The sequence below is a fragment of the Limulus polyphemus genome, unplaced genomic scaffold, assembly GCF_000517525.1.
Source record: "Limulus polyphemus unplaced genomic scaffold, Limulus_polyphemus-2.1.2 Scaffold247, whole genome shotgun sequence".
Lineage (NCBI taxonomy): Eukaryota > Metazoa > Arthropoda > Merostomata > Xiphosura > Limulidae > Limulus > Limulus polyphemus.
The window spans coordinates 371616-384421 of record NW_013665857.1 but is presented as its reverse complement, the minus strand read 5'-3'; the positions used below and the strand labels follow the sequence as shown (position 1 = coordinate 384421).

The 12806-nt window shown below is 34.8% G+C and overlaps 1 protein-coding gene across 7 annotated transcripts in view; it reads right to left on the bottom strand.

Moving 5' to 3' along the window:
• LOC106478764 (disks large homolog 1-like) overlaps positions 1-12806 on the bottom strand; it is a 124391-nt gene that overhangs the window by 77665 nt on the left and 33920 nt on the right. For 5 of the 7 annotated variants that reach the window (XM_022382404.1, XM_022382405.1, XM_013939326.2 and 2 more), the window contains one exon: positions 8192-8338. In XM_022382404.1, coding sequence (XP_022238112.1) covers positions 8192-8338 — 147 coding nt within the window. Of the gene's footprint in view, positions 1-3532; positions 4029-8191; positions 8339-12806 lie in introns of those variants that run through there. The other 2 variants (XM_022382408.1, XM_022382409.1) reach the window with 1 other exon arrangement.

The following is a 12806-nucleotide window of genomic DNA, read 5'->3' as shown; positions in this document are numbered from 1 at the left end:
CTTTCACTAGTACTGTACGTGGGGGTTTGATTATATCTTTATTGGTGTAATTTATAAATGTAGTATTGAGAAGATGGAGTTCTTAAAAAATATATTTTTTTTCAATAAACGGTACCACTTAATTACTAGCAGACAACCTTGATGCTAGTACTGGAAGACCCCAGTCGAATGGGTAACAACACCAGACTTCCATGAAGAAGAACCATCATCGAATCCCTGGTTCTACCAACACGGAAATAGTCCTTCTATGGACTTCCCTGAAGAGCAGCAGATCGGTGGTCAAAACAAAGGAAAGAACTAGTTAGTAATTAGTATGCAGTTATTTTAAAAATTCCTTTGGTGATCGTACAGGCTACTATGCATGACATAGAAATTTTAACTCTATGTGTCAATAAAAAGATAAAGAACTGTTCAAAAAGATCTGAAACACGAAGTTGTAAAAGTTTTGTTGTTATCCACAACATTACGCATTAGGTTTGATTTTTTTAAATTTTGCGCAAAGCTACACGAGGGCTATGTGCGCTAGCCGTATCTAATTTAGCAGTGTAAGACTAGAGGGAAGGCAGCAAGTCATCACCACCCACCGCCAACACTTGGGCTACTCTTTTACCAACGAATAGTGGGATTGACCACAACTTAATAACGCTCCCACGGCTGACAGGGCGAGCATGTTTGGTGGGACGGGAATCCAACTCGCAGATTGCGAGTTGAGCGCCTTAACCACCTGTCCATGCTGGGCCATCGCGCATTATATCTTAACTTAAGAGTTCTCTTCACAATCACTATGCATAGCAGTACCATATTTCTGACAATAGTAAGTAATTGTACTTTATGAATTGCTGATAAATCGGTTTATCTCGGAGAGAGAGAGAGAGAGAACACGTGTGTGTGTGTGTGTACACAACACAGCTGGTAAATAAATAGCTTTACCACCTGAGCCTTTTGTCGCGTTCATGTCTGAATACATAACTTATCAATTTACCTTCCTGCCATTTTATATAAGTTTGAAGTTTGCAACAAATGTCATTCCTGGTATTTTCCATTGTGCATTTAGGTTCATTATTTAGGTTGCAAGTAAAAAAGAAAACGTCCTCCGAATTCCTGCGGGCATTTCCTGTATCTAATAAATGGACCATATAAATATGGCCGATTGAGTTGAAACCGTACATCGTGTCCTACAAGCAAAAGTAGCTAATGAACTTTTAACGCGTATAATCAATCATGAAATAATCGAGGCCTTGTTCTCTATTGTTTTTCATCTTCCCTTGAAATAGATTTGGACAAGATTTCGATGGTAACTACTTAATATTCGATTCAACTTACGGCAATTTACCAGCAACATTATCCACCTGTAGTTGACGCTATTTTACATAAATCATCACTATATTATGCCATCAAAGACATTAGGTATCTTAGAACAAATATCACACGTTTTATTAATTAGTTTGGTTTGAATTTCGCGCAAAGCTACACGCGGGCTATTTGTGCTAACCGTCCCTAATTTAGCAGCGTAAGACTAGAGGGAAGGCAGCTAGTCGTCATCACCCACCGCCAACTCTTGGGCTACTCTTTTACCAACGAATAGTGGGATTGGCCGTCACATTATAACGCCCCCACGGCTGAAAGGGCGAACATGTTTTAATGTGACGGGGATTCGAACCCGTGACCCTCCGATTGCGAGTCGAGCGCCCTAACCACCTGGCCATGCCGGGCCTTTTTATAATTAAGCATGAACACCTTCATAAGAATATTTAATATTTAGTTTATGATCTGAATTATCGAGAGTTCTACGGTTACAGGATTTTGATCTATTACTCAAGCTAATAATTCATATTTAATCTCTTATTTTATTAGTATTTTACACGTAAAATTCCAATGTTGAGTTTTATTTTCCAGGATGCATAAGTTCAAGTTAAAGAAAACATTTAAATATTTGGCAGACGCCACTGCTTTATTCATACAGTCAAAGGTTTCTAAATTATTTCGCTGCGTACGACTTTACATTTAAATGACAATATTTCGAGATTACGAACGAAAGACGACTGATTTACCTATCATGTATACAGCGTGTGTGCACCGCATTGCCTTTCAAACTAAGGTTGGTATTATAATTACCCCAGAACTAAAGCTAGGGAAAACCTACAAGTTTCTGACACTTACCTGTAAGAATAGAGCATGCGAAAATAGATGTGCACATCTTTTTTTTTTTTTATCGAAAGTACATATTGTACAACAAATGAATATTTTGTAACACATCGTCGTTCTACAATAGATGGGTCTTTTTCAGATTTTTATAAACCATAAAATACCTTTGTTAATTAATACTAATTATAAAATATGAATCAAAATAAAATATATTCTTTGTCAAACTTTTCATGCTGATAAAATTCGTTCAGATATGTCCGGCATGAAACCATTTCGAAAAGTTTTTTCTTCTTCTTTTTTTCTTTCTAACACTAAAAAGAGGTTCATTTCCCCAGATAGTATCAAAACATACCAAAACCATAAGGGAAGTAGACCCTGCCAATCAATTACTAATTCGCGTGGTCAAAAATCTTCTTTACTAGCGCCCTCTATGGGAATAACGCAATGTTACCTATTTTACAAATAGCTAGAATTTAATAAAATACTGTAACCTAAACTATATACACGCACACACACATATATACACACACACACATACATATATATATACACACACACATACACATATATATATATATATATACACACACACTCACACACATACATACATACATACATATACACTTTTTTCTTTATAAACAGAGAAAATAAAATAATCTAGGCAAATAATCAAATACTACTATTTTTGTTTGTTTGTTGTTAAGCACAAAGCTACACAATAGGCATCTGTGCTTTGCTCACCATGGGTATCAAAACCATGGTTTTATAAGCCTTCAGACTTAACGCTGAGCCACTGGGGGCTGAAAGCTTCTGGTATTAAAACATTAGGTAACATTTAGAGTTGAATTTTTTCTTACTAGAAAAGTATTCAAAATCTTATTTTACGAGTTACTTATTACTAAATGTTTTTTTGTTTGTAATTAAGCACAAGGCGACATAATGGGCTATCTGTGCTCTGCCCACCACGGGTATCGAAACCCGGTTTCTAGCGGTGTAAAGTCCACAGGCACTGTGCCACTGGGGAGGGGCTACTAAATGTTAAACAATTCATTGTTTCTAACAGCGAGTTAAAAAATAAAATGGATTATTTTTTTCCTCCCAGCATTTTAACTATATATATAATTTTTAAGTTTGTAATCTAGCATTTACATTTCCATACATAATTTTTAAAATACGTTTATTGTCAAAACTTTGTATTGGAAAATTGATAATTACAATATCAATCATAAAAACACTACATTACCACAATATGACATGCATCTCAGTTATAACTACAAAACCGTAAAACAAAACTGAACCACAATTTCGAGTTCTAAACTGCCGACAGATAATGGTTCCTAAGTTCGACTATCATAAACGGAGCTGGAGACACAATGAAAAACAATACCTTTTCTGCGTGTTTAACACAACGTTTAGGAGAAGCTTGTTTTACGTGTGAATGAAACAGCAGTTGATCGAGACGTCTGGAGTTCCGGGACTGGGGTGAAGCAGTAGCACTTAAAGGTATTCCCATTAGTATTAGTGTTATTTCCTACTTATGTAAGTTCCACAGGAATGCGTTTTTAACACTTTCTAAAAAAGTAGATGAGACGTATCTGTAGCACCCAGAACTCCCTCCTTTTTACACTAAACTCAACAGGTACGAATGCATTCACCTCTTAGCTCGACGCGTCACACGCTTAGCCTGGAGATATTTGACTAGTCGGGGATGAAACAATCTATTCAGACCGAGATCATAACGAGCCAACAAATCTGAGTGTGGAAAATCACAGAAGGTAAAGGTTCGTTAAACTAAACACTCCATCTCTTCGCTGTTTTACGAGTTAAATCAGTCGATTTTTCACTTGAAAATCATAGTATACAGCTCCGAACTGCTGTATACAAGCGTGATTGTACATATGCTTCATGGTAGACAAAAGTAGGTTTGGGCAAGTCAGACTTCCGTTGGCGTCACTTCCGCTAAGGTAAAATAACGAGATGTAACCATTTCGTAGTTTTTCAATTATAAATAAAACCAATGTTAGAGTATAGGTGTTCTATTATCCTGAAGTAGATTTTGGCAAGTCAGGTATATGGATGAATCATTTTGAACTTCACGTAACAGAAGAACAACGACAAAACATATAAGTACTCAAAACTATTTACATAAATATTGCAAGTAAGGTTTCAACTTACACAGATACCTTTCTCTTCACGGCTATTGATGTGTGTGTGTGTTACTTTTCATCAGAAGCACGTGAAAAGATGAAACATCAATAATAACATTTTATTTTCATCTTCCGTTCCTGTTGTTTCATTTTTGTGATTGTACACGTTATGTGACAAGAGAACATTTCTGATAGCTCTTTTCCTTCACAATTAAGGTGTTTCATTATTATTACCTGTTGTTTTTCTCTTTAAGTTTCTACTATATTTTGTGTTTGTATTTTTCAGCGCAAACCTACACAATAGGCTATTTGCGCTCTGGCTACCGCGGAGAATCGAACCCCAGATTTTAGCGATGCAAGTTCGTAACGTACCGCTGACCCAAAGGGAGTCTGTATAATAGTATCTCGTGTATTTTCGCTGATTTATAAATTATAGCTCATAATTTCATAAATACTTCTAGAAAAAACAAACAACTTAATTCTTTTTTTTTAAGTGAATTCTAGAAACATATTATTAAAGGAGAACACCGGATGTTGAAAACAGCAACTAAAAACATTAAATGGATCAAAAATAGTTTCCTTTATATAACGGCGAATTCCGGTGACCGCCATCCCCCTTTATCTTCTGGGCTGAGGGGCCAGTGATTAGTGTGCCGGCCTATGGATCTGAGAATCATCAAATCAAGTTCCTTTACCACCAAATAAAATAAATTACGCTCAACATTTTGGAGCTGTGGGTGTGTTATAAAAGTGGTAGTCAAATCCCACTATTAGGTCTAACAAAAATAGCCCAAGAGTTGGCGGTTGATGGTGTTGACTAGGTGCCTTCCCTAAAATTAGGAACGGATAGTGCATACAGCCCATGAGTAGCTTTGGGCGAAAGTCAACAAACAGACCTTCGTCTTCACCATTCGTCCTCTATGCTGTGACGTCCATGCGCGGGGAAAGATACGCACGTTTGTTTATTCTTCAACACAAAGCTACACAACAGGCTCTCTGTGACCTGCCCACCGCAGGTATCCAAACCCGGTTTCTAGCGTTATAAGTCCGCTGTGCCACTGGTAGGCAATATGTAATAGATATCTATCAAAGTACAGCTTACCACCTCTTTCTCAGTCAGTCGCATGAATGCCCTTCATCACAAAAAATAACTAGCGTAACTGACCTCACCTGATTACCTTGCATAAACCATCTCTTTTCTTTTTTTTTATTAATATCTGCCTTTACAGTCAAACAATTTTCAGCCTCCTCTCGAATGTAACTCAGTTGGTCGGCCTTTTATTTTAATTCGCTCTCGCTGTCTTTTGACACACACATGCATAAAATCTTAACAGGAAGAATTGGATTTCTATAACAGTGGCCTTATCTCTTTAGCAATTTCACTATATATATGTATAATCCAGCACAGCGATCGAGGCAAATGCGTGTAAGAGTAGCTGACGTCATCATTAGGGCTCTTCGTTTTCGTTATTATTTTTTGCTAATACACTTCAGAGTTTTACCTGATTCGCATTTTTAATTAAACTTAATATAAAGCTCTTAACCGCAGCCAAATTCAACTGTTTTCTTTACGTTGCTTGAATAAGCCTTTTATTGATGACGTATAGAAAAAAAAAAGACATCCAATTCAGGTGTGCTCGAGGTAATTATGCCCGTTTCAAACACACACACCATTTTTATTTTTTTCATTCATTGCACAGTTCAATAAAAGACGTTGTACTGTTAGATATATTTCTAAGTTTAATTCTGTTGATTCCTTCCTCTGTATTTTATGAACAACATCCCTTCTACTAGCTTCTAAACTAATACTCGGAGGAATAGAAGAGTATATAACGAGCCATTACACAACCTGTGTGGTGTAAACATGGAACGCGCGACAGAAAGTAGTCCCATATTTATTATCTCGTTTTATGGCTATTATTACATAATTATGTTCTTTAGCAAACAGATATAAATAAGCAGACATAAAACAGTCGCATAATGTACAAATATGTCAGAGGCGGAGTTCCCTTTTAATTTCGTTGGTTACAATGTCAGGTTAAACTCCCAAGTTTCTAATATTTAATGTCAAGACAAAAGATCCCTATTTTTTTCGCCACTGAATATTTTACGTACATGATGTGTTACAAAGCAGATCTTTTTTCTTAAACAAGTTTATATGTAATTATTCCGTGTTATTGCACTAAAGCTATTTCCCCGAGATCAAAATATTGTTTATCTTCATTTTCGAATTCAATGACGAGGAACCCATTTTGAGACTAATAATGCTTGGAGAGGGCTTGAATAGGTAATGAAGAAAAACTTTAATATAAGTTTAACAAACCTTGTCGAAACGTTGTACATTTGCTGTTATGTTAAACTTATATTAAAGTATTGTTTATTTGCTTTTTAGCGCAAAGCTATACATTAGGAAATCTGCACTATATCTACCGCTAGGAAACAAACCCCGGATTTTAGCGTTGTAAGTCTATAAACTTACTGCTGACCCATAGGAGAATAATGAAAGGTATTATTAAATTAATATAACAGAATTACAGTTTTTTATCAGTCTCCATATTCTACATTAATTTTCATCACAATTATTCGAATTTTAATTAGTTTGATATTATTGAGTAAATAAGTTTAATTGTGCTAACCGCAGCGCTCCAAGCGGCAGATCTGATAGAAAGTAGCTTTTCTGCTGCTGCTGCTCAAGCATTCTGCCAAATGAAGAGCCTATGTATGGATACATATATAATAGGCTCGTTTTCATATGAACAACAGCTAATAGGTTTAGTGAGCCCAATTTTGGGTTACGTTTTAAAGAAACAAGGTAATTATCGATTGCAATAAATTGTCCTCGTTTTAAATCATGAGCATTACTATATTTCTTCCCAAAATTTCACGTGCACTTTACTTTCCCAGAAATTCACCACATCGATGAAAAGTTTTTATCAAGAGACATCATTATAATTAAATTTCAATAAGGTAATACAAGCGTTATCAACATATATCAGCGAATATAACTTTTTCAGTAGTTATTCCTGTATAGTTAGTGTCCTAGCATCATTGATGTTTCAGGCTCAAGAGGAATGTAATAAATGTAGTAAATATAGAGCAAAAAAAAAATGTGTCAAATGTGTTGCAAACTTTGCCACGTTCTACAAGAGAGTCATGTTGCACCATATACATGGCCTAAAAAACATATGTTTATAATTCCCGAAAGCTATCCTGGTAAGAAACGGTATCCTAAGTTTTTGAAGTTAACGCGTTTGCAAAGTTTACTATACGCGGTAATTATGAGCTTTGTATCATACTAAAATACAGTACTGTACTAATCCTGTGTATCAACAATTTGTATCACTTGTTTGTATTCGGTGTATTTCATGATTGACGAACATGGATGCGTATTTTATCAGCTGCAGTAAAAAATATTCAATCTAACTAATATGTAATAATGTTTTCAACAAATAATTACAAGCGACTGGATACAACATCTCTTCCTGTATTATGTTCGACTGTCATGATATCACAGGCGTTGATATTACTAGTAATAAACTTCATAAAACTTTTACCATTACATTTGGCCATTTATCTGAACTAATACATAATAAAGCATGAGCGGTAAACAAATATTAAATTATTTCACCAATTAAGATGATCTGATATCAAAGAGAAGAAACACGGCTAATTGTAAGCTTTAAACTCCCGAAGATTTCATAAAGTGTGATGTTAAAGAGGCGATTTGGTAAGTACTATTAAAGCAGCCGCTAGATGACGCGTGAGTCGTCTTCGCTAAACAGTTATTTCAAACGTATCTGAAATAATCTATCTACCAACCCATCCTTCTTATCATCATACTGTTCACGTATGTGTAAACGGGGTATACAGTCTAATACCAGGTACATAAAATAGCTTACCTTCATGGGGGAGTCAGAAACGTCTGTGCCATAACCAGCAGAAACTACATCTCCTTTAACCCTGCTCATTCCATCTATATTAGATATCTCTTTGAACTCGGCTGGCATCGGAGGAGGAGGTAAATCGTCTTCCCGATACTTGCATTTCTGTCCAGAAAATGTTTTATAAATACGTGTCTTTATACAAAAATATCAATTTATATTAACATAAACTGTTTTGTTAATTAAATAGGCCATATCACTTACAGTTTGAAAAAAAAAACAATCTTTATAATATTCATTGAAGGGTAATTAGAAGTATAATTTTGGATATTAGTAGCGGTCCCGCCAGTAAAATATGCTTTGATAGAATTGTAAACGATAATAACAATTCTATAGTCATCAATGACAAAAATATAAAAGGTTATCGTGCTCCACAATATAATTGTCTATTTTGCAACAATTATAATTGCTAGATAATTTCTAAGACAATATTTATTTAGTTTATATCGATATATATATCTATACACAGAAAACATACACACACGTATGTATATATCCTTTCAGCAACGTACAGTTACAAATTAGCCAAATTCCTTGAACCTATATAGCTAGGTAATGTAATAGGTTCATTAAATGTGTGTTACGTGAGCAGTTTTACTCGTAAAGCCGTTGTCTCATAATTATTTGAAAATTTTAAAGTACTGGCATATATAAAGCAACTATGACATCTTTCTATAGTATACGGGTTACAAATACACTGTTCATTAAACTTAGACATATTATCAAACTATCAACATGTATATAAACATATCGTAGTGTTAAAAGAACCTTGGAAGATTCCATTATTTGGTCAAATTTTCACTACAGCAAGTGTCCCGCTATGGGGAACAATAAGAACTAGGGTCGAAACGTTACCACAGATCATGCGTACTTTATACTGCATAACTCAGAGTCGAACTTTCGTAAACAGGGTGTAGTATGATAAACAGATCATTACTTTAGCGTCCCTGCCATATTACTAAGCGATATACAGTATTGGAAATGATTAGCAAAACAGTGAATAAGATAAGTCGCAGATATTTCTCCCCCTTCAACTTGATGAATACGAACTGCACGTGTTGAAAGTTTACACTATGAGTGTCTGCCTTCCGTCCAATCAGACAATGCCAATATCATATTATCTATTATTATTTGCAACAGTAGTGTTGTTATTGCACTAACGTTTCCCAGGAGAAAATGGCACATGAAAAAAAGTGCAGAAATCAAAGTTTTGGGCTGATGAAGGCTGCTCCATGCCATAGTTTGAGGTAAAATTTTATGTTTCAGTACGAGCTGTATAGAAACTCTGAATAGGATACGAGAAACTAGTGTTGTTGAAAACAACAGAAGCCATAGAGGTAGAAAGCCCAAAATATTCAAAAGTAAAAAGTAAATAACTCAGAACATGCTTTTTATTTGAAACATGATAATACAGCAGAGATCTTGCCAATGACCTAGCTGTAAATACAGGTTTAAGTGTCACCTTTAGAACAGTCAGATACACATTAGTATGAAATGGCCTCATATGAATGTATAGCTGCCTAAAAACACTTTTTTTAGAAGATATAACCAAACCAAAAGGCTGAAATGAGCATCAGACTTCAACAAATGGGATGAGCAAAGTTAGTCCTGGATGCTCTCTACAGATGAATCCATATTCAAGCTATCTGGTAACGTTCAATTAAATTTTCTTCGATAGCATGAAGAAAAACAACAACATTACTGTAAACATAAAACGTAAAGAGTGAAGCATGCTAGTCGACCGATACAAGTGATGACTGCATCTTAGTCAGTGGTTCTGAAACTAAACAATATTGATCGTATCTTAACTGATGGTATGTACAAACAGATTCTTATCCATCGTGTTATTCCCTCAATAACAAGACCTGTTGGATAGCAATTCAGTTTCAGCAAGATAGTGATCTCAAGCATGCAGCAAAAGTGATGAAACGACAAATGTAAGGAAAAGAAGACCGATGGAACACTCCCAACCATGGCTTGGCCTACACAAAGTCCGAATATAAATACTATTAAGGCTGTATGGGTTTATATGAAAAAACTGGTACAGTAAAACTACAATCAAACAACTTGCTGAATTGTGGGGAGTAATATAGGAGATTCGGAACAATATTTTACAATCCTAAATTGACAAAGTTATGGTAGCATAAAAAAAGACATACTGGTGCATTGTACAAGTTACCTTTTTGATATTTGTTGAAATAATGTATTGTACTAATAATACGACTACTTGGTTGCAATTACATATTGTTTGTGATTCATGTGTGTGTGTGTATCATCTAATTATCCACACGATTATTTCTAGTACTATATATAAATCGATATCATATTTTACCTGAATGGAGATAATTCTGTACATGTATGCTCGTTTTTCATGTCCAGCTTATAAATGAATGCTTCTCCTCGCACATTTCTTAGTTAAGGTATTCAAAAAAACGCTGGTATTTATTATACAATAGTTATAAAAGTTATACCCCTCAATCTAAGTCTCTAAGTGGTACACACATATGTACACTGCCTATTTTGTTTTAGTCTTTACACCAACGTCTAACTGTAACCCAACTTCAGCGGTTCTAAGCATATGTAATCTACTGGTTATAATACCATCTATTTCTTATTGAGCTACCACCTTCATATAAGCGTTACCCAAGTACATGTGATCTACAGATTATACCACATCCTACATCTGACAGGTTCGACTCCTTAACCTATGTGGTACGTAATTACACGGGATATGTGATGACGTTTAAAATACAGTCCTAACAGGTAACCCTTTAACCCAAGCAGCACCTAAGTACAGATGATCTGTTGATTATAATACACCCTACTTCTGACAGCTCAACTCCTTAATCTATGCGCCACGATATGTGATGACGTTTTAAACGCAGTCCTAATAGTTATTCCTTAACCTAAGCGGTTAGCCCTAGCACCCAGAGGTGTACTATCATTAAGTACTGTAGTATACTTAATAGCAGGAATCGTGATGAAACAAAATGGCGACCATAAACATCGTCCGTTTAAAACCACCCTTAAAATGTCTAAATATTAAAAGTGACTATTTCACAGTATTAGCTGAGCAAAACTAAAGCTTATTGTACTTACAAAGCCGCCTAAATCGCTACATACGTGTTTAAGGAGTGAATCAAATTTCACTTCAACCTAATTATGTGCCCAAAGCAGGGCATCTTCCGTTTATATATATACACACACTCACACACACATACACACTACTATCCTTCTCGGTACAAGAAATGAATTATTGGGACCACAGACGGAAGAGTTCTGTGAAGAAATTAGAGCGATAAGGTTCGTCTTTTTTTTTTTTTGTACGCTTGTCTGGAAAAGTAATTTACTTAGATGAAAATTCATTTAAGGGTAGGTTAGTAGAGATCCTGATGACTAATAAAATCGAAGTGGGTATACGTGCGCCCCACACTTGGTATTGCTGGCGCACAAAAATATAGCTAACAAAAAGGAAACAAACAAGAATAATAATAAAAAAATTGTAAATTTTATAAAGACAAGCGGGGATCGATATGTGCTTAACCTAGCTAGCTATAGTAATATAGAAAGTTGATTTTAATGCTACAAAAAATATTGAAACAAGAACGTCAAAACTACAAAACTGAGTTACTTAAAATTTCAAGATTTATATTTCTGCTTTGACTCAGACTAACATAATTATAGTGATTTGCCAAAGTAGAGATTTTTTGTTTTCATTTTAAATAACTCAGTTTTTGTAGTTTTGGCTTTCTTGTTTCCATACTTTTTGTGGCATTAAAACTTTCTATATTACTATAGCTAGCTAGGTAACGTATATATCGATCCCTACTTGTCTTTATAAAATTAATTTTTTATTATACATGTATAATCTAGGTCTTATACATATAACTTACTGTGAGTGAAGAACAGATACATGAAGAAAAAAAACGACATCGCAAATTAATTACAAAGAATTATGTATAAATATTTAAACTACAAATGGGAATACATGTGTTTCTTTTTATACTAAGTTTTAAGCTATTTGTCTCGAACAAAACACAAGAATATTAAAATGATCAAAAAATCAATTACAGACGAGGCGTTAAAACCTAATACAAATGTGAAAATGTATTTACATAGAGCATGTAAAGTACATGAATAAAAAAAAACCTTGTATCTACATAACTAACAGCTCGATAGTAGATAATCCAAGTGTGCTCAAAAATAGTTTGTCTTAAAGACGACCACGAAAGCAACCAAAAACATGCATTGGCCATAATATAGTACTACAGTTTGTCATAAAACTCGATTTTAACTTAATATAGATTGCAATAATACACAGAAATGAAACAGACTAAAATGTGCATTATAAATCACGTTAATTGTAGATACCCCCTCCCCCACATTCCTCTTAATTTGTTCACTGTGGATTCAAAATTATAATATTAGGCAGATCTAAAATGTGCATTACAATTCACGTTAATTGTAGATGCCCCCCCCCCCACACACACACACTCCTCTTAATTTGTTCACTGTGGATTCAAAATTATAATCTCAGGCTAAGGTTTTTAGTTTGTTTGTTTAGTAGTTTAGC